Source organism: Amblyraja radiata, chromosome 25, assembly GCF_010909765.2.
Source record: "Amblyraja radiata isolate CabotCenter1 chromosome 25, sAmbRad1.1.pri, whole genome shotgun sequence".
In the NCBI taxonomy this organism is placed as follows: Eukaryota; Metazoa; Chordata; class Chondrichthyes; order Rajiformes; family Rajidae; genus Amblyraja; species Amblyraja radiata.
Window position 1 is genome coordinate 12,142,508 of NC_045980.1, and position 27,293 is coordinate 12,169,800.

The 27,293-nt window shown below is 43.6% G+C and overlaps 2 protein-coding genes and 1 long non-coding RNA gene across 8 annotated transcripts in view; 2 read left to right on the forward strand and 1 right to left on the reverse strand.

The window, feature by feature from the left end:
• Positions 1–6,801, reverse strand: part of sart3 (spliceosome associated factor 3, U4/U6 recycling protein) — a 33,234-nt gene extending 26,433 nt beyond the window's left edge. For 2 of the 6 annotated variants that reach the window (XM_033043171.1, XM_033043170.1), the window contains exons 1-4: positions 6,383–6,432; positions 6,094–6,328; positions 4,505–4,631; positions 4,057–4,161 (exon numbers count right to left, since the gene is read on the reverse strand). In XM_033043171.1, the coding sequence (XP_032899062.1) occupies positions 4,057–4,161; positions 4,505–4,631; positions 6,094–6,328; positions 6,383–6,417 (502 nt within the window). In that variant the 5' untranslated portion in view covers positions 6,418–6,432. Of the gene's footprint in view, positions 1–4,056; positions 4,162–4,504; positions 4,632–6,093; positions 6,329–6,382; positions 6,433–6,454; positions 6,485–6,520; positions 6,550–6,584 lie in introns of those variants that run through there. The other 4 variants (XM_033043174.1, XM_033043175.1, XM_033043172.1 and 1 more) reach the window with 4 other exon arrangements.
• Positions 6,802–11,468: 4,667 nt separating this feature from the next.
• LOC116987279 lies at positions 11,469–16,381 on the forward strand. The gene is made up of 3 exons (XR_004415684.1): positions 11,469–11,663; positions 12,788–12,791; positions 16,332–16,381. It is a non-coding gene; the product is annotated as an uncharacterized LOC116987279 (long non-coding RNA).
• Positions 16,382–19,799: 3,418 nt separating this feature from the next.
• Positions 19,800–25,497, forward strand: iscu (iron-sulfur cluster assembly enzyme). The gene is made up of 5 exons (XM_033043179.1): positions 19,800–19,951; positions 21,196–21,309; positions 22,041–22,151; positions 22,994–23,072; positions 24,839–25,497. Exons 1-5 carry the CDS (start codon positions 19,865–19,867, stop codon positions 24,913–24,915), a joined length of 468 nt encoding a protein of 155 aa, XP_032899070.1. The 5' UTR covers positions 19,800–19,864; the 3' UTR covers positions 24,916–25,497.
• Positions 25,498–27,293: the final 1,796 nt, after the last annotated feature.

Genomic DNA, 27,293 nt, shown 5'->3' on the forward strand with positions numbered 1-27,293 from the left:
TCAACCAGGCCAACATCAAGGGTGTGCTACTACAATACTTTTAAAATGTCTCCTGTCCCACCAGAGGTCCAAACAACCTCGACCACTGTTTTCCAATTATCAAAGACACCTACCGCTCCATCCCCCACCCGCATGTTGACAAACCTAACCATCCTGCTGTTCTCCCTCCCAATGGGACGGCAGGGTGGCGCAGCGGTAGAGTTGCTGCCTTACAGCACTTGCAGCGCCTGAGACCCGGGTTCGATCCCAGCAACGGGTGCTGTCCGTACAGAGTTTGTACATTCTCCCCGTGACCGCGTGGGCTTTCTCCGAGATCTTCGATTTCCTCCCACACTCCAAAGACGTACAGGTATGTAGGTAAATAGGCTTGGTATAGTTGGGCCGAAGGGCCTGTTTCCGCGCTGTATCTCTAAACTAAACAAGCAAAAACTGAAGCTTGAAGGTCTGGAACAGCAATACAGTTCGGGGAACAGATGAACTACTTCGTGGCTGCTTGGAGTCGATGGAATGATCCATATTTAAGGATCAGCAGTCTAACCAATTGAATCTGCCACTGCTGTCAGAGACTTGGCCTGTAAATGTGTAGTGGACTGCATGCCAAATAAATTAATCTGAGTGTTTCCCGAGCAGAATAAGATGATGAACTCTCTTAACTGAGATCAACTCTCTGTTAAAGTCCAGGTCTGAGGCAGATGCTGTTTATTCCACGCAAGTGTGAGGTATGCATTTTGGAAGGTCAAACATAAGAGGAAAGAATACAGTTCATCTTTAACAGCATCATTGTACAAAGGGAAGCTCCTGACCCCACATTCATTCCTGGAACATCTGGATAAGAAGGACGGCCTCATCAGACTCGTATCTATTTACAATCGCTCTGCCTTCAACACCATAATTGCAACCAAACTCATCTCTCCAACCCCATCCACTGTATCCGTTGTTCTCGGTGTGGACTCCTATGTACCAGTGAGAAGACTGGGTGATTGTTTCACTGGCTACCTAGCTAGACCTACACAATCTCCCGGTTGCTATACCCCCTCCCATTCCCTTCCTGACCTTTCTGTCCTGGGCTTCCTCCACTGTCAGAGTGATGCCACATGCAAATTGGAGGAACTGTACCTCATATTTCATTTGGGCAGCTTACAACACAGCTGTATGACTATTGATTCTCTCATTTCAAGTAACCCTTGCATTCCCTCTCTCTCTGCCCCTCCCCCACTCTAGTCATCCCACTAGATTCACTGCTCGCATCTCTTCCTCCACAGCCAATAATGGACCATGGTGGGCTCTTGGGTCATCGATGCCAGCTCCGATTAGTTCTGTACCTTTTCATACCACTAGTTTCCCTCTCCCCCGACCCTCAGTCTGAAGAAGGGTCTCGACCCAAAACATCACCTATTCCTTTTCTCCAGAGATGCTGCCTGACCTGCTGAGTTACTCCAGCATTTTGTGTGCATCTTCGGTGTAAACCAGCATATGCAGTTGCTTCCTACACACACTGTCTATCGTCTCTATACACCTGGAGCTGGGATTCAGCAGTGCAACTGGATCCTGGATTTCCTGACTCATAGACCACAATCAGCCAGGATAGGCGACAAAACATCCTCCACTATAATTCTCAACATGGGGGGGGGGGGGGGGGGGGGGGTTCACAAGGATTTGTACGCAGCCCTTCACTATATTCCCTATGCGCTCATGACTGTGCGACCAAATACCGCTTCAACTCCCATTTACAAGTTTGCAGATAACATAATCTTAGTGGGCCAGATCTGAAATGATGACGAAACAGAGTATATTAAGGAGATAAAGAGCTTAATGGCACAGTGTTAAGGCAATGACGTCTCCCTCAATGTCAGCAAACCAAAGGAGGTTGTCATCAACTGCAAGGAGTGGCATGGAGTACACGCCCCTCTCCTGCCTGCATCAACAGCGCTGAAGTGGAGACGGTCTAGAACTTCAAGTTTCTAGGTGCAAGCGTCACCGACATCTTATCCTGGTTCAACCACACTGATACAGCCGAGAAAGCACACAACGCCTCAGTTTACTCGGGTGGCGAAGGAATTTGGCATGTGTCCAGCGACTCTTACCAATTTATAAAGATGCACAAAACCACAAGAAACTACAGAGCAGTGAATGTAGTCCAGTCTATCACGCAATCCGCTCCCCTCCTCATTGACCTCGTCTACACCTCACGCAGCCTCGAGAAAGCAGCAAAATAATCAAGAACCATTTTCACCCCGGTTACTCGCTCTTCTCCCCTCTCATGTCGGGCAGAAGATACAAGAGCTTGAAAGAATGTACCACTAGATTCAGGAGCAGCTTCTTTCCTGCTGTTATCAGATTCATGAACAGACCTCTCATATGTTAGTGGAGAATTCATGATCTTTCAATCTACCTCGATGCGCTTCTTGTACTACTTCTTATCCGCACTCTCTGTAGTTGTAACACTATGGTCGACATTCTGTTTCATTCATGTTCTCTTTTATACTGCTTTGATGCACTCATGGATGGTATGATTGGCCTGGATTGTAAACAAATAGCTTCTCATTGTATCTCGGTACATACAGTCCACCTTTGTTATTGCGGACCTCTTTATAACCGATTTCCGTATTAGCAAACGGAGCGTCACCATAGTCATCAGACACCACTACCTCTAAGAACACAGGGCGCTAGTTACACTGCAGGAGTTCATTGAAATTGACCAGCAATTGCTATCGTCACCTGTGCAATGATGCTGTATTAAACAATATAACAAACAGCCTTTGGTATTTTTAGCTTGCGGTAACTAAAATACATTTATAGCTGTTAAACTACAACTTTGTATTTGAAAACAACTCGTAGCCTCACAGAGTGACCACTAGGCTTAGAGATACAGCGTGGAGACAGGTCCTTCAGCCCACCGAGTCCATGCTGTCCAGCGATCCCCGTACACTAACTCTATCCTACACATTAGGGACTATTTACAATTTTACCAAAGCCAATTCGCCTACAAATATGTCAAGTCTCTGGAGTGTGGGAGGAAACCAGAGCTCCCGGAGAAAACCGATGTGGTCACAGGGAGAACGAACAAAATCCATACGGATAACACCCATAATCAGGATTGAACCCGGGTCTCTGGCACTGTAAGGCAGCATCACTACAACTGCGCCACCGTGCCGCCAAGGTGGACGCTAGGTGGTTGGAATGAATCTCTTACTCGAGTTTACTTAGGATACAGTGACATTATTACATCAAATTATGAAGAAAAGTCTCAAGAAGAAGGGTCTCGACCCGAAACGTCATTTATTCATTTTCTCCAGAGATGCTGCCTGATCTGCTGAGTTACTCCAACATTTTGGGTCTATGCTTCAGTTTAAACCAGCATCTGCAGTTCCTCTCTACATAAGTTATTTATCTGCTCTAAACAAAATGGACATTTCCCAATTGGTAAGCACATAGATTTAAAGTTAGGTTAATTCAGCAGACAAGAGTTATTTTCAGGCAGTCTCATTTTAACAGTAACTACAAAGCTTTGCTGCGACTCGTGTACTGTGACCAGAAAGTACTAAAATGAAAACAACTCTATCAACCCTAAAATCTCCTTTCTTTTCCACTGAGAAAAATCTCTGCTCAGCAAACAGATTAGAGCTAGCTTAAGGTTAGAGCTAGTTTTGACTTGAGACAGAAGGTGGTCCCGTCAAATTTATGTTGGCTCCCAGCAAAGCAATTCTAATAGTCCCATTCCTCTGTAACCCCTGAAACTTATTCCCTCTTCCCATCAGGTCCCCTTTGATTCTTTTGCCACTTATCCTACAACTAAGGGGCAATTTACAGTTGTCAATCAACAAATCAGCACATCTTTGCGAAGTGAGACGAAACTGGAGTACTTGGGGGAAACCCACGCGACTGTGAAGAGCAGATACAAACTCCACATAGACAGTACGAGGTCAGGATTTAACCTAGTTGCCTGGAGGACCTAGTACAATGCCACCAGATTGATGGCTTAATCAGAGAAACTTGTGATTGCTCTTTGGTGTGAATTGTAGATGTAGCTAAAATACAACAAGCAGAGCAACTTACAAATATAGTCTTTGATGGCCTTCTCAAACAGTTCATAAACTTTCTCCCTGTCATGTGGCTTTTCTGCCATTCGAATCTCATCTTTCAACCAGTCCAGCCAAAGTTCTGTAAAAAAAATCACATTTGCTTATGTTCTCAATACATCCAATCCAGCAAAGACCAATAATCTCAAAGAAAATTATTCATGTTACAACAGTAGTATTTGGCTACATTAAATCAATATCAAAAATAAGTAAAAACTACAATAGCAAATCAGATTCAGAGATACACACAATCCAGAAAACAATATTGGGAATTGATAAATTATAAAATCTGCTTCAGAGACCATGTTAAAGCTAATTGATTGCAACTTCTGGATACCAATCTGGTTTAAATATGTTATAAAGTATGGTTCACTTTAAAATCTCACATGACTCAGCTTTCAATATATTTGCAATAATAATCTTACCTTCTGTAAGCGGAAAAAGTTCACTCATCGTCTGCCGAGCACATCGCAATTTCACCAGTTCTCCCTCCTGACGTAGCAGTTTAATTAAATCGATGTGGCAATTGTAGTCGTAGGCACTGATGGAAAGCTTAAAGTAGTACAAATCAACATCAGCACCTTGCCAATTATACCCACCAGTGTCTGCCTAATTATGGTCATGTGTGTCATTTTATTTAATAGTGCAATACACGATTAACAATGAATGCACAAACTTCAAATTAATTGTGGTGCATGAGCAAGATATAAAATTGTGGAAAGATGATATTTATTTCTTATAACTCGCAGGAATATGCAAAAGTCAGTAAAGAGCCTAAAGACCCACGCAATGTCCAACAAGCAAGCACGAATGCAGAGTTGCTGGCCTTCTGAAACACTGAATTAATTGGCAATAGCAATTAATGACCAACAGGCTCCTTGCTATTGCAGAATTGTATTGCATAAAAAATTAATAGAATGGTAATTTAAGCAGAGCTCTGGTGACTAGTTACTGACCCCACTGAAGTAAGTCTATCCTCGTTGAAGATAAGCTACCGAAAATGATTTATCAGAGAATCACATGAAAGCAAAATATAAATGTATTTTATTAAAAAATGTAAACTTCAACACATCTCACCTACACCTTATCTATTTTTCAGGATCTCTAGAAAATCTTTCCACCACTTTTTAAAGTTCAACAGCAAATATTGCAATTAAATATTGCAAAATATTGCAATTTAAAAAAAAAAACGAATTTGTGTTTGTCTCATTTATTACGACGAGTCATCAACTGTTGACAAGAAAAACGTGTGTAACTCAGCACATCTGGCAACATCACTGGAGAACATGGATACGCAATGTTTCGGGTTGGGACCCCTAGGTCAGAAGGTCCCAACCTGAAACATCACCTATCCATGTTCTCCACAGATACTGCAAAATCCACTGACCGATGTGCCAACAGATTATTGTACTTTGATGCAATTTCCTCTACACTTTTGCTTTTACTTCCAACATCTGTAGAAGGGCACCAACCTTAAACGTCACCTATCCACGTTCTGCCTGACCCGCTGAGTTACTTTGGGTCTTTTTTTGTAAACCAGTATCTGCAATTGCGTGTTTCTGACATCTGCAGTGCCAGCAAAGGAACCCCTTGGCCAGGCTTCACCCCTACTTTCCCTTTGCCCTCCTCCCTCCCTCATCCTCCTCCCCCAACTCCCTCCTCTCCCCCTTTACTCCTCCTGCCCCCCTACCCCTACTACTCCTCCTCCCGCCTCACCATTCCACCCCATCCTCCTCCACTTCCCCCTCCCCCCGCTGAGTCACAACCGCCTGCTCCCTCTCGGTGATGAAGCCTGGCCAAGGGGCTCATTCACTGACGCTCCAGGAGATGTGTAAGAGGACGGTGCCAGAGGGGGCTGCGGATTATCTCGGGTGCCTGGTGTAAGGAGGTGCTTTGTGCTTGATGTTCCCCCTGCCGGTGACAACCTGCTCCCCGGGGAGGGCGGCGGGGTCGGGGACATGATAACCACTCGATCCCCCCCTCCCTCTCCCCGATCTCCCGCCACACGTCGCACCTGTTCCTCCAACCGCTGAATTTCCGCCTCGTTTTCTTGCTCGTCATCCGAAGAGTCGTCCATCTCCTCCCCCGAGCCGGAGTCGGCCTCAGCTTCATCCCCGTCCCCAGCGCCGTCCCCAGCCCCCGTCTCCTCGTCCCCGGGCTCCATCTCCTCCTCGTCCCCCGAGCTGTCCCTGTCCCCAGCCCTGTCCCTGCCCCCGGGCCCAGCTCTGTCTCTATCTTTATCCCCGGGCTCCATCTCGTCCCCAGCCCTGTCCCTGTCCCCAGCCCTGCCCCTGCCCCCGGGCCCAGCTCTGTCTCTATTTTTATCCCCGGGCTCCATCTCGTCCCCAGCCCTGCCCCTGCCCCTGTCCCCGGGCCCAGCTCTGTCTCTGTCTTTATCCCCGGGCTCCATCTCATCCCCAGCCCTGTCCCTGCCCCCGGGCCCAGCTCTGTCTCTATCTTTATCCCCGGGCTCCATCTCATCCCCAGCCCTGCCCCTGTCCCTGCCCCCGGGCCCAGCTCTGTCTTTATCCCCGGGTTCCATCGGCGGCTCCGCGGCCTCGCTCGCCATCGCGGGGCCTACGCGGGGGGAGAGCCGGCGGCGCCAGATCCAAATCACAACAATCTCCCACCCCCGGACCACATCTTACCACCCTGACACTCTACTTTAACCAAAGCTTGAAAATAAGGAAAGATACGTGCAATTCGACAGAACGTGTGCCCAGCCGACTATTTATTACGACGAAGAAAATAAGGCGATAAGAAAGACTACTAAAAACGCCATAGTCACGCGGCTATGTTTTTTTTTTTTTTTTAACTGGTCTTTCATTAATTTGACGGATAACAATGACGTATTTCGACCTCATTGCTGGTAAGACGTGTGTCAACAGTCGCCATGTTTGTAAGGTCACCACACTGTTACGCAAAGCAAAGATCCTATAGGATCTTGTTTAAGAAGGAACTGCAGATGCTGGAAAATCGAAGGTACACAAAAATGCTGGAGAAACTCAGCGGGTGCAGCAGCATCTATGGAGCGAAGGAAATAGGCGACGTTTCGGGTTGAAAGGAGAAGGGTTTCGGCCCGAAACGTCGCCTATTTCCTTCGCTCCATAGATGCTGCTGCACCGGCTGAGTTTCTCCAGCACTTTTGTGTACCTCCTATAGGATCTTGCTGTCAAAGATACTAGATGGACGGAAGCTGGTTAAGGAAATGGGTCCTTAATCTGCCCATGACCGTACTACGTGTTTTTCGCAGGAGTGGTCCATCTTGCTCCGCTATAGGGTGATTTCACGAAAGGTCACTGGAGCGTAAATCCCCACTCACGTGACCGAAATTTTTAACTGGGGACAAGCGTCACTTCCGGTACATGTTAGTGGATGGGAAAACACGCACTTTCACACCCGTTAAAAACATCGAAAACGGCCCGTTTTGGAGCTGCAATTAAGTGAGCCAGTCGGGGTGACCGTGAGGAACAGCTACCTAAATTTACAGTCCAAAAAAAAGATAGAAACTAAGGTAAATACAAGAGCGAGCTGAAGGTGTAAAATGAGCGGAAGTTGATTGCGGACATTTTTCTTGGAGATTTAAAGATCCAAAATATCGGGAATTATCGCGTTTGCTCGCTGCATTTCATCAAAAGTGGCATTATTGACTTTGTTATCTTTATTCATTTGTTATATGAAAAGTATTAAAAGTTAGAAACCCGTCAGTAAAATTGCAAAATCGCCCATGGTTCTCGGGTGGGATTTAACATGCAAAGTGAACACGCTTCTGAAGCTACATTTACCATTTAAATAATCGTAAACTCTCAATGCGTTTCGAAATAAATTTTACTGAGATGCAAGCTTACGATTATTTAAATGGTAAATGGAGCTTCAGAAGCGTTTTCATTTTGCATGTTAAAACCCACCCGAGAACCATGGGCGATTTTGCAATTTTACTGACGGGTTTCTAACTTTTAATACTTTTCATATAACAAATGAATAAAGATAACAAAGTCAATAATGCCACTTTTGATGAAATGCAGCGAGCAAACGCGATAATTCCCGATATTTTGGATCTTTAAATCTCCAAGAAAAATGTCCGCTAGCACTTCCGCCTTTTTTACACCTTCAGCTCGCTCTTGTATTTACCTTAGTTTCTATCTTTCTTTTGGACTGTAAATTTAGGTAGCTGTTCCTCACGGTCACCCCGACTGGCTCACTTAATTGCAGCTCAAAAACGGGTCGTTTTCGATGTTTTTAACGAGTGTGAAAGTGCGTGTTTTCCCATCCACTAACATGTACCGGAAGTGACGCTTGTCCCCCAGTTAAAATTTTCGGTCACGTGAGTGGGGATTTACGCTCCAGTGACCTTTCGTGAAATCACCCTATAGGATCTTTGCTCTTAGTGGCTCTCCCACAGAGTATCCATTCCTGCCCATTAGGTTCCCATTGTGATGAAGAACACGCAGGCATGAAAAGTGGAAAAAGGATTTATTAAAGTTTAAAATGTGAATTGAGTATAAGAGCAGGGAGGTTCTACTGCAGTTGTACAGGGTCTTGGTGAGACCACACCTGGAGTATTGCGTACAGTTTTGGTCTCCTAATCTGAGGGAAGACATTCTTGCCATAGAGGGAGTACAGAGAAGGTTCACCAGACTGATTCCTGGGATGGCAGGACTTTCATATGAAGAAAGACTGGATAGACTCGGCTTGTACACGCTAGAATTTAGAAGATTGAGGGGGGATCTTATAGAAACGTACAAAATTCTTAAGGGGTTGGACAGGCTAGATGCAGGAAGATTATTCCCAATGTTGGGGAAGTCCAGAACAAGGGGTCACAGTTTAAGGATAAGGGACCAAAATGAGAAAATCATTTTTTACAGAGTGGTGAATCTGTGGAATTCTCTGCCACAGAAGGCAGTTGAGGCCAGTTCATTGGCTATATTTAAGAGGGAGTTAGATGTGGCCCTTGTGGCTAAAGGGATCAGGGGGTATGGAGAGAAGGCAGGTATGGGATATGGAGTTGGATGATCAGCCATGATCATATTGAATGGTGGTGCAGGCTTGAAGGGCAGAATGGCCTACTCCGGCACCTATTTTCTATGTTTTAATGAATGACTTAAAATATAAGAACAATTAAAATGTCAAAGATGAGAATTATTAAGTTCATTTTTGTTGTGTCTCTTGTTGCTGCTCACTGCGTCTTTATGTCTCTTTGCTGTTGATAAAAAAAAGAGACAATTTAAATATAGAGAGATTCAGCGGTCAAATTTTAACCAGGAAAATCTGATAATTTATCTCAGAAGTCATCATTCAATGAAGCACGCTTTTATATAAGCACGCATATATACACACACACTCACACACATATATACACACACACTCACACAGAGACTTGCGCACACACACACACACACTTACTCAAACGTTTAAAGCCTCCTGTAGAGACTGCTGCTGCTGAAGCAAATACGTGCTTTAAATAACGTCCAAGAAACACACTCACCATTGACAGAGTAGTCAGCGCCATCTTGCCACGAACCGGAAATGACGCACTCAGCGGCATCTTGCCGCTTTATCCATCCGAAAACTGTTGCAACGATTTTAAGAGCCAAGCCAGCCAACACATTTTCTGAAGTCTTTAAAAGCCAAGACAATTCGGCAAACACTTTACAACCACATCAAGGGGACTCACCGTGGAGTAGACTTGCGTTCAGTGTTATTTGCCGTTCAGAGAGCCGTGAGCCTCTCGCTTCCTCTGTCTCGCAGAGACTGAGTGAGGCGCAACACTTCCGGGTTTTATAGTCCCTCTCCTCTGGAACTCTGAGTGAGGTGGCCAAATATGACGGCCATAAGTGGCGGCGTTCTCTCGGAAATCGAGAAACAGAAAGTCGAAAGCGGTCAAGATCTTAGTTTTAGTAATATAGATAAATAAATCGTCATTGGCACGATTTTATGTGGGTAACAATCAAATTTTCGCACTATGTAGATAAACTGGCTGGAGTTTTTACGGACATTTTCAACCTCTCACTTCTGAGGTCTGAGGTTCCCATCTGCTTCCAAAGGCCATCAAAAACCTGGACCCACTGCAGTTCGCTTACCGCCACAACAGATCTACGGTGGATGCGATCTCGCTGGCCCTCCACTCTGCTCTGGACCACTTGGACAACAAAAACTCATATATCAGGCTGTTATTCATTAATTACAGCTCGGCATTTAATACAATCCTCCCTCCATGCTGGTTAACAAACTCGCAGAACTGGGTCTCTGCGCATCCCTCTGCAATTGGATCCTCACCTTCCTCATTCTCAGACCAGTCTGTTCGTATTGGTGGAAACGTGTCAAGACTCGATAACAATCAGCACAGGAGCATCTCAAGGCTGCGTGCTCAGCCCCTACTGTACTCACTCTATACTTATGACTGCGTAGCCGGTCAGAGTGCGAACTCCGTCATCAAGTTCGCTGACGACACCACTGTTGTGGGACGTATCACTGATGGGGATGAGTCAGTGTTTAGAAGAGAGATTGAGCAACTGTCCATATGGTGCCAGAACAATAACATTGCCCTCAAAACCAGAAAAACCAAGGAACTGATTGTGGACTTTGGAAGGAGTAGGATGGGAACCCACAGTCCCGTTTATATCAAAGGGTTGATGGTTGAAAGGGTCAAGAGCTTCAAATTCCTGGGCGTGCACATCTATGAAGATCTTTCCAAGTCCGAGAACACTGATACAAATATTAAGAAAGCACATCAGCGCCTCTACTTCCTGATAAGATTACGGAGAGTCGGTTTGTCAAGGAGGACTCTCTCTAACTTCTATAGGTGCAAAGTAGAGAGCATGCTGACCGGTTGCATCGTGTCTTGGTTCGGCAACTTGAGCGCCCAGGAGAGGAAAAGACTACAAAACATAGGAAATACTGCCTAAATACTACTAAAAAAGTAGTAAATACATCGTCGGCTCTGACCTCACTATTATCGAGGGGATCTATCGCAGTCGCTGCCTCAAAAAAGCTGGCAGTATCATCAAGGACCCACACCATCCTGGCCACACACTCATCTCCCTGCTACCTTCAGGTAGAAGGTACAGGAGCCTGAAGACTGCAACGACCAGGTTTAGGAATAGCAACTTCCCCACAGCCATCAGGCTATTAAACTTTGCTCGGACAAAACTCTGAACATTAATAGCCCATTATCTGTTATTTGCACTTCATCAGTTTATTTATTCACGTGTGTATATATTTATATAATGGTTTATGGACACACTGATCTGTTTTGTAGTCAATGCCTACTATGTTCTGTTGTGCTGAAGCAAACCCAAGAATTTCATTGTACCATCAGGGACAATAAACTCACTTGAACTTGAATAGTATTATTTCAAATAACTAATGTTTGAAAATAATGCACTTATGTTCTACTTTTTTAAGTTTTTTACATCTCCTTTTAACAGTTATGTTATGCATTTTTCTATTCTTGAATTTTAGTCCATAGTGCATGTGGATACTCACAAAGATTGCTACAATTCTAACCTTGACTCTATTGCAGCACAAGTTCATGTCTTTGTATTGCTGTGTGTTAAGTATTGCTGTGTTTATTAGATGGGAAATGTTATCCCTGGTCATTTTAACATCATCAAATTCTGTGTGGAACGCTTTCTCGCACACTTCACAGAACCCAAGTATTCCAAAGGCACCATCAATGAGCCGAAGTCAGACGTTGATGTGTCATATGCTTTATGATGGATGAATATGAGTGCAGGATCAACTAAAGTGGTATCAGTTCGTAATAGAACTTTTCTGCATGTGTGGCATTTTGAGGACAGTTCATGTGAAGTGATGATCCTGTGACAGATGTGACCTGCGATGTAAGCTAGTGTATTCTCTTCCGGGAGATCAAGTTCAAGTGAGTTTATTGTCGTGTGTCCCTGTTAGGACAATGAAATTCTTGCTTTGCTTCAGCACACAGAACATAGTAAGCATTTACTACAAAACAGATCAGTGTGTCTATATACCATTATATAAATATATACACACATGAATAAATAAACTGATAAAGTGCAAATAACAGATAATGGGATATTAATAATCAGAGTTTTGTCCGAGCCAGGTTTAATAGCCTGATGGCTGTGGGGAAGTAGCTATTCCTCAACCTGGTTGTTGCAGTCTTCAGGCTCCTGTACCTTCTACCTGAAGGTAGTAGGGAGATGAGAGTGTGTGGCCAGGATGGTGTGGGTCTTTGATGATGCTGCCAGCCTTTTTGAGGCAGCGACTGCGATAAATCCCCTCGATGGAAGGAAGGTCAGAGCCGATGATGGACTGGGCAGTGTTTACTACTTTTTGTAGTCTTTTCCTCTCCAGGGCGCTCAAGTTGCCGATCCAAGCCACGATGCAACCGGTCAGCATGCTCTCTACTGTGTACCTGATAAAGTGAAATGCTGCAGACCGCATTGTGCTGCTTTGGTTTATTGGTATGGGAGATAGATGGAGATCAAGTCAAGTCACGTTTATTCATCACATACACATGAGGTGCAGTGAAATGAAAAGTGGCTATGCCCGCGGACTTTGTGCAAAAAGGCAAACAAACAAACAACCAAACAAACTACAAACAGAATGTAACAGAATCACATATTATTTTTCATATTAAATATTGTGGGCGGAAAGAAAAAGGGGAAAAAACAGCAATTTTTAAAAAAAAGCAGTAGAGTGGTACAGTAAAGTTAGTCCCTGGTGAGATAGGTGTTTACAGTCCTAATGGCCTCTGGGAAGAAACTCCTTCTCAACCTCTCCGTTCTCACAGCATGGCAACGGAGGCGTTTGCCTGACCATAGCAGCTGGAACAGTCCATTGAAGGGGTCTCCCATAATTTTATTGGCTCTGGAGCTGCACCTCCTGATGTATAGTTCCTGCAGGGGGGCGAGTGAAGTTCCCATAGTGCGTTCGGCCGAACGCACTACTCTCTGCAGAGCCTTCATGTCCTGGGCAGAGCAATTCCCAAACCAGATTGTAATATTTCCTGACAAGATGCTTTCCACAGCCACTGAGTAGAAGCACTGGAGGATCCTCGGAGACACTCTGAATTTCCTCAATTGCCTGAGGTGGTAAAGGCGCTGCCTTGCCTTACTCACGAGTGCTGCAGCGTGTGATGTCCATGTCATATCCTCAGAGATGTGGACTCCCAGGTGTTTAAAGCAGCTCACCCTATCCACAGTATCGCCATTTACCCTCAATGGTGTGTACGTACTCGGATGATGTGCCCTCCTAAAGACCACGATCAGCTCCTTAGTTTTTTTGATGTTCAAGAGGAGGCTGTTGTCCCGACAACGGAGTGCCAGATCAGTCACCTCCTCCCGGTAGGCCTTCTCATTGTTGTCTGAGATCAGGCCCACCACCACATTGTCATCAGCAAACTTGATTATTGAGTTGGAGCTGAACCTAGCCACACAGTCATGTGTGTGCAGGGAGTACAATAGGGGGCTGAGGACGCAATCCTGGGGCGATCCTGTGCTCAGGGCGAGGGACTTCGATGTATTCCCTCCCATCTTGACTACCTGGGGCCTGGCGGTGAGAAAGTCCAGGTCCCAGGCACACAGGGGGGCTGTTGAGCCCTAATTCCAGTAGCTTCTCGGCCAGTCTGGTGGGGACTATCGTGTTGATGGTTTCTTGACTGTTTTTTGTTAGTGTTTTCAATGTCAAGATAAATTTGTCTGAGTCAGGGGAACAGTTTGCACTCACAGATGGCTTTATCAGTTCAGCCACCATAGCCATCCGAAAAGCACATCAAAACTCCTTCGCTGATGGATTTTCTCTGAATCCGTCCTTTCGCCGAATAGTGGAGAACAAATTCTTTACAACTATCTGATTGATCCGAGATGTGAACATTAAACGGGCGTCTGTGCTTTCCTTTATGTGCTGCCACAGCTGTGAAATGCAAGAAATTGCAAGCCGCCATCCCTTGACAAACAACACATTTTTAGCTCCAAGCACTGCCAAGCTTTGGAGTACAGTCAAGCATGATTCAAAGAATGACATGTGCAGACCTTTCTGACATAGGCCTCCTTAACTTTTTGGGGTCCTTGAAAAACCTGCTGTTAAATGAGTCAAACAGTCCATCAACCATTTCAATAAACTCTGCCGTATAAACAGCCTCCCCAGGTAACTTTCCAAGAGCTGCATAGGTGTAGACACCTGCTGCTACCGAATGGCTAAGCACCTGCGCAGCCTTGTTGACTCATTTTAGAGAAGCTGTTTAAAACAAAATGGCCTCTGGTTAATTTATGGGCTTTTCTAATGGGCAACTGTGAAACATGCTCATAAAATGTGTAAATATGTGCCCATTTGATATGTTTTTTTTCTGCCATCCTCTCCCTTGACCTCAAAAACATATTTCTCCAAATTTGATCGAGTGTTTTTCAACAATTGAGGTGGGTCATGCATGCAATAGATATTGGTTCCCCCGTGGAAGAAGAAAGGATGGTCTTCCGTCACACCCAAGTTGGAGTACAGTCGAACATTGCTTGGGCCTTGGTCACAAATAACAGCCTTAGGCTGTAGTCCAATAGCCTTGACCTTCTGTAAACATTCATTGAGTAATGTTTGCAGTTTGTCAGCCGTTCTGCAGTCCCGTGAAACAAAGTAACCTACAGGTTGCTTCCATTTCCCCATCAAGCCTCTAACCATGAAAACGAGAGCATGGTTGGCAGGCCTTGATGTCTTCCCTAGGGATCCAAAGTCCTCAAAACCCTCTACTGAATCTTCAGTAATATTGTAAGAGAGGCTTGCACGTAAACTCATTTCGTCAAAGGAAACTACACATAATGTATCCCTCTCTGACATCCCCGCAACCCTGTCTTTCAAAAGTTCAAAGATCTTAGGGGGAAACCCAGGCCTCACTTCAATATTGCACAATCACCTACGTAGTGATGAGATTGATGGAAGTGTGAAAATGCATTGGCAGAACTGATATGCTCGGGGACTCTGGTGGTAGAGGGGCAAGGCAACTACCTTGTCTGAATAACTCCATCGTCTTCCTCTTGCACTTCTACGTCCGGATGCATTACACAACTGCGACGCAAAGAAAGACAGTGCTGGTTCTTGTAAAAATTCACCAGCCCCTCTGATCAAGTCACTAATTGTCTTACTTTCTGTAGCATTCTTTCCCATTGATAATTTAAGCTGTTGTAATCTTTTTTTGAGGCAGAAAGTACGCTGTCTTTTGTTCTTCAGAGCTCTGCTGACATTTACATTTGGTGTGAATTGAAGATCAGGTGTTTCAGGAGTTGTAGAGACACCGCTGTGTTCTTTCCGAGGAACTTTGTCTGCAGCTGAGCCGTAAGAATGTTCGGACTGTATGTTGTGTGGCACTGCCAAGACAAAAAAAAATGAGAAAGGAGAAAATAAATGGCAAGCATACTAATGAAAAAGATTAAGCATATACATGTAAATAAATCAGCATCTACTACTAATTATAATTAAAAATAGATGTGATGCACCAATTTCAATCTACCAGAAGAAAATCATGAACTTGATTTTTAGAAGATTTTTTATAAATCAAATAAATTTAAATTTGTATGAATTATGCTTGGGGAAGCTTTAAATTGGTGTTCTTACTTGAATTAAATACTAGTACGCATTCCATCAGCCCACACTGTGTAGTCTTATGTGTGATTATAGTTTTGTGAACATTTCACAAATGAAAATAAAAGTACCATACATGCCATTACATATTGACCATTAGCAATTATATCAGTTTGGATACATTTTTTTCATATTTAGCCAAAGTGAGAGAATATATTTTAATTTAAAAAGGTAAAAAATACTTGCCTCTTTGCTGTTTTAAAGGCGTTGGTGAGGATAGGAGGTTCTCATTCTTCCTCTTGAGTAACCTGCGTTGGGAAGACAGACGTTTTGGTGGGTTAGGAATGTCAAAGAGCGCTGGAACTGCATTCCAATTTAGCCTGTTCTTGGTCTGCTTGTTGGAAAACTAGTCAAGTTCAAGGTGTAAAGAACAAAAACAACAGTTGGCTGACAAGTACTCCGGAGTTTGGTGCAGGAAATCTTGTCGACGAGTATTCTGGACCCACTGTCGACATCTGAAATTACAGAAAATATAATTTAGGATTAACTAATAAGAAAATGATTATGAAAATGAATAAGAAAACTACATGCCTGCAGAATGGATGATGTATCACTTAAGTGCAATTGTTTTCAATTGTGTGGACAGACCTGTATATTGAAGATGCATTTTGCCTTTAATATGTGAATTTACCTTGAATGTAGAAGAGCTTATTAAAATCTTCTTACAAAGACCATTAAGTATTTTCTTTCTATCCTCTTTTGGACCTAAGGCATACCAGGGCTGCCAACTCTCACGCAGAGGGAAGGGAGGGAGAGAGGGAAGGGAGGGAGAGGGAGCAGGGAGGGAGAGAGAGAAGGGAGAGGAAGAGATCGAGAGAAGGGGGGAGAGAGAGATCGAGAGAAGAAAGGGAGAGAGAAGGGGGAGAGAGAGATCGAGAGAAGGGAGAGAGAGAGGTCGAGAGAAGGGGAGAGAGAAGGGGAAAGAGACAAGGGGTGAGGGAGAAGGGAGAAGAGGGAGAAGGAGAGTGGAACGATAGATAGTACGTTATAACGCGCAGCCGTCCCATTCCTACCAAAGCTTATAGAGCAGAGCTCCTTTAGTATCTTTGATTCCGACCGCCGCCGCCGAACCCCCCGCCCCACCATTGCACCCAAAGATTATAGAGCGGAGTTCTATAATCTTTGATTGCACCCTTCTTCACGGCGGGCTTATGCAAAGATTATAGAGGAGCTCTTTGGGCTTGTGATCTTTGTTTGTGATGTCTCGACAATTCGAGGGACATAACGGGTAACAGCCCGGACTCGAATCTGAGCTCGAAGAATCTCGTGGTGGGCCTAATGTGTCCCGCGGGCCATATTTTGGAGACCCCTCCCTGCCTTACAAGAACAAAACCCAAAACGTACAGAAGTGTTAAAAGTATTGACTTTATTATAGTGGTAGGTAAAGATCTATTACAAATAATTCTAATAACTTTCTAATGTACCGACAAACCTAGTTTCCCAATGACAGTTGATGGGAGAACAGAAAATAACATTTTCAGTTCAGAATAATATCGACAGAAAATAATAATATTTTCTCACCTTTCTTTTTTATGGGGGAACCTAAAGAAAGACAGGTCGGGTCGTCTACTTTGACGATTAGAGCAATTGATAGCAGAGCAGTAAGATGAAGATTTAGATGTAGACTCCATGGTCGAGGCAGCCCGGTAAAATGGCGTCGACAATCACACATGTGATACTACGCTTTTTTCGTTAGGTGGCGCATCTTGCTCCTCTAGTATCTTTGCTTGCTGTTACATAGAAACATAGAAATTAGGTGCAGGAGTAGGCCATTCGGCCCTTCGAGCCTGCACCGCCATTCAATATGATCATGGCTGATCATCCAACTCAGTATCCCGTACCTGCCTTCTCTCCATACCCTCTGATCCCCTTAGCCACAAGGGCCACATCTAACTCCCTCTTAAATATAGCCAATGAACTGGCCTCAACCACCCTCTGTGGCAGAGAGTTCCAGAGATTCACCACTCTCTGTGTGAAAAAAGTTTTTCTCATCTCGGTTTTAAAGGATTTCCCCCTTATCCTTAAGCTGTGACCCCTTGTCCTGGACTTCCCCAACATCGGGAACAATCTTCCTGCATCTAGCCTGTCCAACCCCTTAAGAATTTTGTAAGTTTCTATAAGATCCCCTCTCAATCTCCTAAATTCTAGAGAGTATAAACCAAGTCTATCCAGTCTTTCTTCATAAGACAGTCCTGACATCCCAGGAATCAGTCTGGTGAACCTTCTCTGTACTCCCTCTATGGCAATAATGTCCTTCCTCAGATTTGGAGACCAAAACTGTACGCAATACTCCAGGTGTGGTCTCACCAAGACCCTGTACAACTGCAGTAGAACCTCCCTGCTCCTATAGTCAAATCCTTTTGCTATGAAAGCTAACATACCATTCGCATGAGCCACTGTTCCAATGTGTGGAGTGCTGGTGCTTGTCTACAGGAAGACCGACAGAGCCTATCACACCACATACATCCTACCATTTCTTTGATTGCCGCTATTATTTTACATGTTTTTTGTTTGCAGTTGCGCTCCTGCAACTTTTATGTTTAGCAGATCAGCAAGGTTGTTCTCTCAAAACAGATGTGATGCCACCTAAAGATGAGCGAAAGCTTACGCCTCAAAACCAGGATACTGTCATCTGTTATTCTTTTTATTAAAAAAATTATTATGCTTTGTTTACAAAAAAATAAAAGTAAGTCTTGCAAATGATTCAAGTCAACAATTTATAACACCCCACGTTATTCATGTTAATAATGTTAGCAAATTGTCAGTCTTCATTCATTTACAATCTAAAGCCATTAGTTAATGAGATTTGAAACCCATTTTAACGAATGTGCGTGGAATAGTGGGGGTGCCCTACAGCCCTTTTGTTGCTTGAACACAGCTTCAGTGTTTCTCTTAGTACGCAGTCCTGAACCTTTGAGATTGCTAGTTTGCATCACTCAGTCATGGGCTTGCTCAGGAATACCAGTGAGTTTCAGACAGATCAGAACATGCCTTTCACTCCATTGTTGGTTTCCCAGCAACAACAGGTATTTTCTTCTGAATTATTTTTCTTGCACATTGTATCTTTTGGTCAAAGATGCATTGTTGATTTGGGCAGGTTTTGTTGAGGTGACCAGCCTTATCACACAGGTTGTGGCATTTTGGCTTCTTGGAGAGTAAGTGTTTGTGGTTATTTCTGTAATTTCAGCATGTTTTGCCCACGGTAAAACTTTTTTTTTCCTCCCCAATTAGCATATGTCACAGCTACATGGTGTATCTGCCAAGATTCAAAAGTTGACTCTTGGCTGTCAAATGTTTGGTAGTCTGTGCAATTTTAGGATATCACTTCATGATTTCCTGCATTTAGGTATAACATGTTTTGTTTAGAGATACAACATGGAAACAGGCCCTTCAGCCCACACCAACCATTGATCACCCATTCACACTACATTATCCCAGTTTTGCATCCTACACACTAGGGGCAATTTACAGGGGCCAATTAGCCTACAAACTTGCACGTCTTTGGAATGTGGGAGGAATTCAGAGCACCATGGAGAACATGCAAACTCTACACAGACAGCACTCGAGGTCAGGATTGAACCTGGAGCTCTGATGCGGTGAGACAGAAACTCTACCACTGCACCACCTTGAAATGAAAATAACACTGGAAAGTGGAATAGTTGCCATCCTTGGCTGCCACGTGCTGGAGGCAGCATTGATGGTGGGAATGGACAGGCAACATTTTGAGTCGGGGCCCTTCTTCAGATTCTGTCTGCATCCTACAGATGTTCAGCATCATGTCTGAACAATGTTTACAGGTTGTGTCTTATCTGATGTGCGTTTGCATCACGATCACGACGTTTGTAGACACAATAAACTTTGTATACTGGTTTACAAAAGAAAACACAAAGTGCTGGAGTAACTCAGGTAGTCAGGCAGCATCTCTGGAGAACATGGATAGGCTAACAACACTACATGCCTTTTTAACAGCTTAGTTTTTTTTCAGCGGAATTGTATGGAAATTGCAACCTGACCGATCAGCGCCTTTATGTTACGGACCCCGCAGCCGGCGCGCGCAACCCCTCGGCCGGGGTTGCTGGGGTAACAGCTGCGGTGACGTCAACGCGCTGGCGGGGAGGCCCGGCGTCTGAGGTGATCGGACGGGGCACGTGACTAACCTGTTGACGGCTGCTGCGATGGCGATGGCGATGGCTGCTCCCCGCTCTCTGTTGCGTCTGGCGGGTAACGCTCGGCTCCCTCTCACCGCCGCCTACCACGAGAAGGTACGGGCCCGGCGCCCCGCGTGTGGGAGCGCCCCCCCCCCCCCCCCATCTCCCGAATAACGCGGAGGGGGAAGGGTTGTCCAGCTTGTGTTGTGGCGCAGCAGTGGGACAGGGAGGCGAGAGCGGCGGTCAGGAGGGGGAGGGGAGGATGGGGAACGGGTGGTCAAGGGGAGAGTGGAGTGGAATGGGAGGTTGGGGGGGGGGGGGAGCGGTGGGGATGAGAATGGGTGAGAGGGTATGTGGAGGGGGTGGGGGTGAGAATGTAGGGCGAGGGAAATGGAGGGCGGGGGTGCTGGAGCTGAAAGGGGTTTGTGGGGGGAATTAGTGTCTCATCTCATAAGATGGTGGTGACAATGAATGTTGATTCTGCCCTATTTTCAGCCACAAGACATAATTCATGGCTGAGTTATTTTTCTCCCCTCAATCCAATTCTCCTGCCTTCTCCCCGTAATCTTTGATGTCCTTACGAACCAAGAACCTATCTAATCTCCACTTTAAAAATACCCATTGACTTGGCCTCCACAGCCGTCTGTGGCAATACATTCCGCAGATTCACCACCCTCTAACTAAAGAAAGTCGTCCTCATCGCCATCTTGTGTTGGGAGTGAAGAAAATTGATCCATACGGGTGTAAGTGGATGGTGGGGGGAGGACCTAAAGGCAGGACCTAAACTAGGCTAGGGATGATTATTTTTTCCTATCTCTCGTCATCTGACTAGAGCGAGCGTTTTGACGTACATTCCCAAAGCTGTGGATCATTGAAACATGAGATGTCAATGACAGCAATAAATTGTTTATCTAGAAACATAGAAAAATAGAAATTAGGTGCAGGCCATTCGGCCCTTCGAGCCTGCACCGCCATTCAATATGATCATGGCTGATCATCCAACTCAGTATCCCGTACCTGCCTTCTCTCCATACCCTCTGATCCCCTTAGCCACAAGGGCCACATCTAACTCCCTCTTAAATATAGCCAATGAACTGGCCTCGACTACCCTCTGTGGCAGGGAGTTCCAGAGATTCACCATGAATGGCTTTATAATTGAAGAGAGATTAGCATAATAGTATAATTTGTAAAATAGTTCAATAGTACTTTCTGGCATATAATATGTTGGGATTACTTTATCAAGTTGCTTGCCTGTCTTTTAGTTGGGGAACTTATGTGTGTGGTGATTATAGGTTGAAGAAGAGATTTGATTCGGTGGAGGATTTTTTATTGAATTGATTTTTTTCCCCACCTTGCAGGTAGTGGATCACTATGAGAATCCCAGAAACGTTGGCTCCTTGAATAAGGATTCAAATAGTGTTGGAACTGGCCTGGTTGGTGCCCCAGCCTGTGGTGATGTCATGAAGCTACAGGTAACACGTTTACATATAAAAAGGGACACCTTCCCTGTGAGTTTCCTAAAGAGTGAAGACGAGAATTACTCCTGGTTTCAGTTTAGTCCGTAGTGTAGATTTCTCATCATGACTGAAGTATAACAGTTGTCATCAGTGCTGTTGTTAACCAACCCAAAATCGCTGTTGAAGATAGACACAAAAAGCTGGAGTAACTCGGTAGGTCAAGCAGCATCTCTGGAGAAGAGGAATAGGTGATGTTTCCGATCGAAACCCTTCTTCAGACCTCCCTTTAATTTGTTACCCAATAAATCTACTTGGGGAAAAAAAACTGGAATAGAATTTATTTAAAATTGTTCAGATGCTGCTGATATTAGAAGGCTGGTGTCAAGTAGGCACCTCTTAGATAACTTGTGCAGCTTGTGTGTTTTACAAAGCCACTTCATCTAAATTGACTGATCTGGAATTTTCTTCTTGGTGTCATTTTCTAATCTAGTTGTCACGGACATGTTCTTTCTAGCCAATGTGTTCCCTGAATGTTGAAGGTAATTTTTAGAGTGGTTCTCCAATCTGTTCAATTGACCTGAAAAATAATACGATGAAGAGGGGGGGTGCAGTATGCAAAATAATGTCAGTGGCTGCTCTATTCCCCAGCAACCTATGATGCATTTGAATATTATTCCTAGTTCGTACTTCTCATATTGCGGCAGAGATGTTAATTCAATGAAATCAATTTCAAATTCTCTTCTAAGATCGAAGTGGACAAGAATGGAAAGATTGTCGATGCGAGATTTAAAACATTTGGATGTGGGTCTGCAATTGCTTCCAGTTCATTGGCCACAGAATGGGTGAAAGGAAAAACGGTAAAGATATGAATTTCAAAATGTAACTCTTGACTGTTTGTCTGAAATACTTTAACAAAAATATCTTGGAAGGAACATTTTCCTTAAATTAGAAAACCAGTGAAGCATTAAAGTTGGTCACTGAGATTTCTAAATACAGGCACATCGCGTTTTATATGTGGCTTTTGTGCTTGAAAAGCAGTGTGTAATTCGAAATCATGTAAATTAAACAGACCCTTGACTACGTTGTCAGCAGTAAATTTGAGAGCATTATTCCAAAAACACCAGTGCATAAAACAAGCTTTGGTATTAAAGGAACAAGCACGTTATTTCAAAAACTCATAAATCAAACTGTAAAACATGAGGTGCCTGTACTCACAAAGTTGCTGGTTTCTTCCAACAGAATATTTACAGATATCTCTCCCCCCCCCTTATACAGCAACCAATGTTAATACATTTTAGTATTCTATAACTTGGAGCCATGGTTTCATGGCAGGAGAATGGATTGCAAACGATTACGTGCAATGTAGAAAAATACCTGGATCATAGAAGGCAAATTACCCATTTTTCAGGAATTGCTATTGATCAATTGAAGCAAACTCCAAAGTTGAATGCTAACAAACAGAAATGCAATGTGCTTCTGTACTACTGGTGGGGAGAATTATGGAAAATGGCATGCTCCAGTTCTTGCAGATCGAGACTCTGACCTCAGAGTGTGCGCGATTGCTCTCTGCATTAGGGTAGCACAATATAATCTCAAGTTTCAGGAGCAGAAGTTAACATTTGTCTGCAATAGCAATTTTTCTTGTGCCGCGTCATGATCATACCTGGTTTGAAGACATTGTAATTGGCCTTCTTTACAGGTGGATGAAGCCTCAAAGATTAAGAACACAGATATTGCAAAGGAACTATGTCTCCCTCCAGTCAAACTACATTGTTCAAGTAAGTCTGTGTTTGTTTTATAGTGATGAAAAACATGACTAGCTCATTAACTAAGTAATGTAGACAACAATATGAACTTCGGAAGGTTGAGGCATTCTGACTGAAATGTGCTTGTTCTGAGAGAATGTATAAAGAAAAATTGTGTTTTTTCTAGCTGGATAGTCTTTAACTAGAGGCCATAAACTCTGGTTAGGAGAACAGCCATCTTGGGCTGAGATGATGAGAAATATCTTTACAGAGTTAATTAAACTTTGGAATTTGCCACCATCTTAAAAGCTGAATTTGTTTGGTCTGTCATTGAAAATATTCAAGTCTGTTAACCATTTTTGGGCTTGGGAGATGGCATTCTTGCCGAAAATAGACCAAACATTACATTGGGTATGATCTTGGTAAAGGCGGAGCAGGCAGGGGGGGCTAAATGGTCTTTCTGCTTCTAATTCTTCAACATTTCATACACATGAACAAACTTTGGTGTGGGTGGGGTCACAGGTGAGACTCAAGCTGATGGGGGAACATCAGCCAAATTCAGGATGGAAGCTAATTTCAGGATGGAAGATTATAGACTCAACAGTGGAAACTTTGAAGAAAATTCAATAGTTTCTGGCAAGAGGATTAGATTTGCCCTGTTGGCACAGAGAATACTCAATAAACTAAAGTTGGAAAGCTGAAGTTGCAGATTCCACGCATCATCTCCTAAAAATTAGTTTGATATCCACTGTCTAATTACGGCCTCTTAGAATCACGGTAGAATATTTTATTTGCACCAAGATCATTGTATAGATAGGCTGTGGGAGAAGTAAGAGTTGTAAGTGGAGAACATAAAAGTTTGCAATTTTTCTCTGGTTTGAGAAAGGTTCTTGAGTTATGCAGACGCGTGGTGAAGCCAGGAATGAATGGTGGTGGTGAGTTTTTGGCAAGCAGTTCTGACCTTTGTGTCGGATAATAAACAGTTAAGGCACAGAATTTTGTCTGCTTTTGCTGTTGATAAAGTGTTATTCATGCTAATCCCCCTTCACCTCCTAGTGGAAACCTTGCAGGGTACAGTACTTTAGGTGCTCATCCAACTCTAACTTTTAAATGTGCTGTAGGCTATTGGCTTTAGCAACGTGAAAGGTGCAAGTGCCAGACCTCTTCCTCAGTAAAAAAAAGGGGGGGGGGGGGAGGGGGTGATGCTGGAGGAGAAAAGAATAGAAACAAATCTCCTAATCTTTTTTATCATTTCTTTACTCTCTTTTCCCTGGTTATATATATCCTTTATATGTCACATAATGTTCTATGTGTCATTCCTAACTGTCACTGTATGTCATGTTGTCACTTAGGGGGAGAGCACCAAGGCAAATTCCGTGTATGTGAATACGTCCAATAAACTTATTCATTCATTCATTCTTAATTAAGGGAATTGAGCCCTTGCAATCCTTACATTCCTTCATAATTTTCAGACACAACAATTAAATTTCTCCTCATCACCTCAGCTCTGAAACAAACACATATTTTGTTCATTCTTCATAAAGGAACTTTACTCATCTGGTAGCATTCTTCATTCCTGGTAACATTCTGAAATCAATGTGTACCCATGTCCAGTGAGTTTCTTCCTGTTTCAAGCTGACTTGTAAACTTGAGGAGGTACGGACATGTGATAATAAAGAGTTATAGCAGATAATTTAGTCTGTTTTTGCTTCAGATTCATTTGAGACATTTGCCAATTCCTCACTCCAAGTAAATGTTTGAATTTAAAGTACACAATTATTTGTTTTCTTTTGTTTCAGTGTTGGCAGAAGATGCGATCAAAGCTGCTCTGGCAGACTACAAAGTGAAGCAGCAAAATCAAAATGATCACAAGTAGAAACTGAAAATTAACACACTTTTCCAAGATGTAACCAATAGTGTGGTGTGGTTCTGTAGTGGAATTTCCATAAGTTAAGGAAAACATATGCTTGAAAAATCCTTCACTGTAAGAAGGGAACAGCAAGCCATCATAATATTAAATTGGCTCTAATCTGTGATATTCTATTTGTGCCTTCATTTTATGGTTTATAGAACATATTCGGGGAGGGTGTAAGGCTGTGTGAGCTATAAATATGGGTGTAAGCACCAAATTAATTAGTTGTATAATGGTCTTGTATGATATGCAAAAATGTATAAATATAGCTTTATTGAATCAATACGTTTTTCGAATTTCAATAAATTCAAACAGTAGTTGATTTCTAAACCGATTTCTAGCTAACAGCTATCTTGCACGTTTAGTTCAGTTTCTTCAAATTATGCCTGTGGAGTGACAACTGAAGCAGAACTAAAACCCAATATATTTCACTCCAGCTCCATTATACACCTGCGGTGAAATTAATACCACAAGTTTTTACTATGCAACGTTCTGTGGAGATATACATTTGTTTATTTATTTTAAATAAATAATATACTGATCTGATTGACATATGATTTCATTTCTCCAAGAAGTTTAGCGGAAATGCTTGTGTGGGACTGTTTTAAATAGCAATAAATGATAGTTAAATAGAATCTGGAAAATCAACAATTTTGGCTAATTTATAAGTTGTAAATCTGGAATTCTCTGCCACAGGAGGCAGTGGAGGCCAATTCACTGGATGTTTTCAAGAGAGTTAGATTTAGCTCTTAGGGCTAATGGAATCAAGGGATATGGGGTAAAAGCAGGAACGGGGTACTGATTTTAAATGGATCAGCCATGATAATATTGAATGGCGATATTGGCTCGAAGGGCTGAATGGCCTCCTGCACCTATTTTTCTATGTTTCTATAACTTTAAAATTGCAGACAACTGGTATCTGTAAGTGATTAAATTAATGGGAGGCACGGTGGCGCGGCGGTAGAGTTTCTACCTTACAGCACCAGAGCCCCGGGTTGGATCCTGACTATGATTGCTGTACGGAGTTTATGTTCTCTCCGTGACCTGCGTGAATTTTCTCTGGTTTCCAAAGACGTACAGGTTTGTATGCTAATTAGTTTATAAAATTGTAAATTGTCCCCAGTGTGTAGGATAGTGTTAGTGTGCGCAGATTGCTGGTCAGCACGGACTCGGTGGGCCAAAGAGTCATAGAGTGTTTTATTGTCGTATGTCCTGAAACGGAACAATGACATTCTTACTTGCAGCAGCATTTGTAAACCTAATACTTTAATAAACAAACTACACAGTTTGTAGTTCAGAGTTTGATAATAAATATTGCTTGATATCCATATCATTCTCCTCGCAAGTGAGCAACAGGAAAGTGCATTTGCTAAAAGAGGCTTTAGAAATATGTGCAATTCTCTTCGGAGAGAAGTTTGTTTCAGAGCAATGTGAGAGTTAGAAGTTGGAATCTAAGTTCTGCCTTAAATGGCTCAGTGATTGGGGCCTCAGCTCTTCATAGTTCGTACAAACAATTTGGTTGAGGGGACTAAATGTCATATCTCTTTCCTCAGGAAACTAAGGAAATTCAGCATACCATGTCTCCAACCACTCTTACTAATTTTTATAGCTTCACTGCAGAAAGCATCCTATCAAGATGCATTACAACTTAGTGGTGGTGCAGGCATATACGTTAGGGTAATTTACGAGGCTTTTAGATAGACACGAATCTAAATCTATGCATGCAGTGGAGGGATATGGATACAGTTGCCAACTGTCCCGTATTAGCCGGGACGTCACGTATATTGGGCTAGATTGGTTTGTCCCATATGCGACCGCTATTGTCCCGTATTTGACAGCTACTACTCGAGTCGAGGGGACTGTCGGTTCGGAGCGCTGCGTCCGGCCCCGCCTCACCCGTCCCGACGTAATGTAGCAGCAGCAGCCGTGGCCCTGTCGGTCAGCAGCCCAGCCAGCTGTCCGACCTTCGGCTCTTCGCTTACCGCCGACACCACCACCCCTCCTTCTCATGGCCGATCATCAGTTCATGAGTTGGATGGGGTGCCGGACCAAAACTCCTCAGCTGGCCCGCTGGCTGGGCGTTGTGTGCAGTCCAACACCCGGGCCAACTCATCATTCACCCAGCCATTGCCGTCGGTCAACGAATTGCCGTTGGGAATTTGTCCCTTATTTGGGAGTGAGAATATTGGCAACCCTAGACATGGATCACATCATAAACGTCACAATGTTTAAAAAATATTGGACAGATACATGGATAAGATAACTTTAGAGGGATATGGGCCAAACTCAGACAAGTGGGACTCGTGTAGACAGATGGGACATGTTGGTAGGTGTGGGCAAGT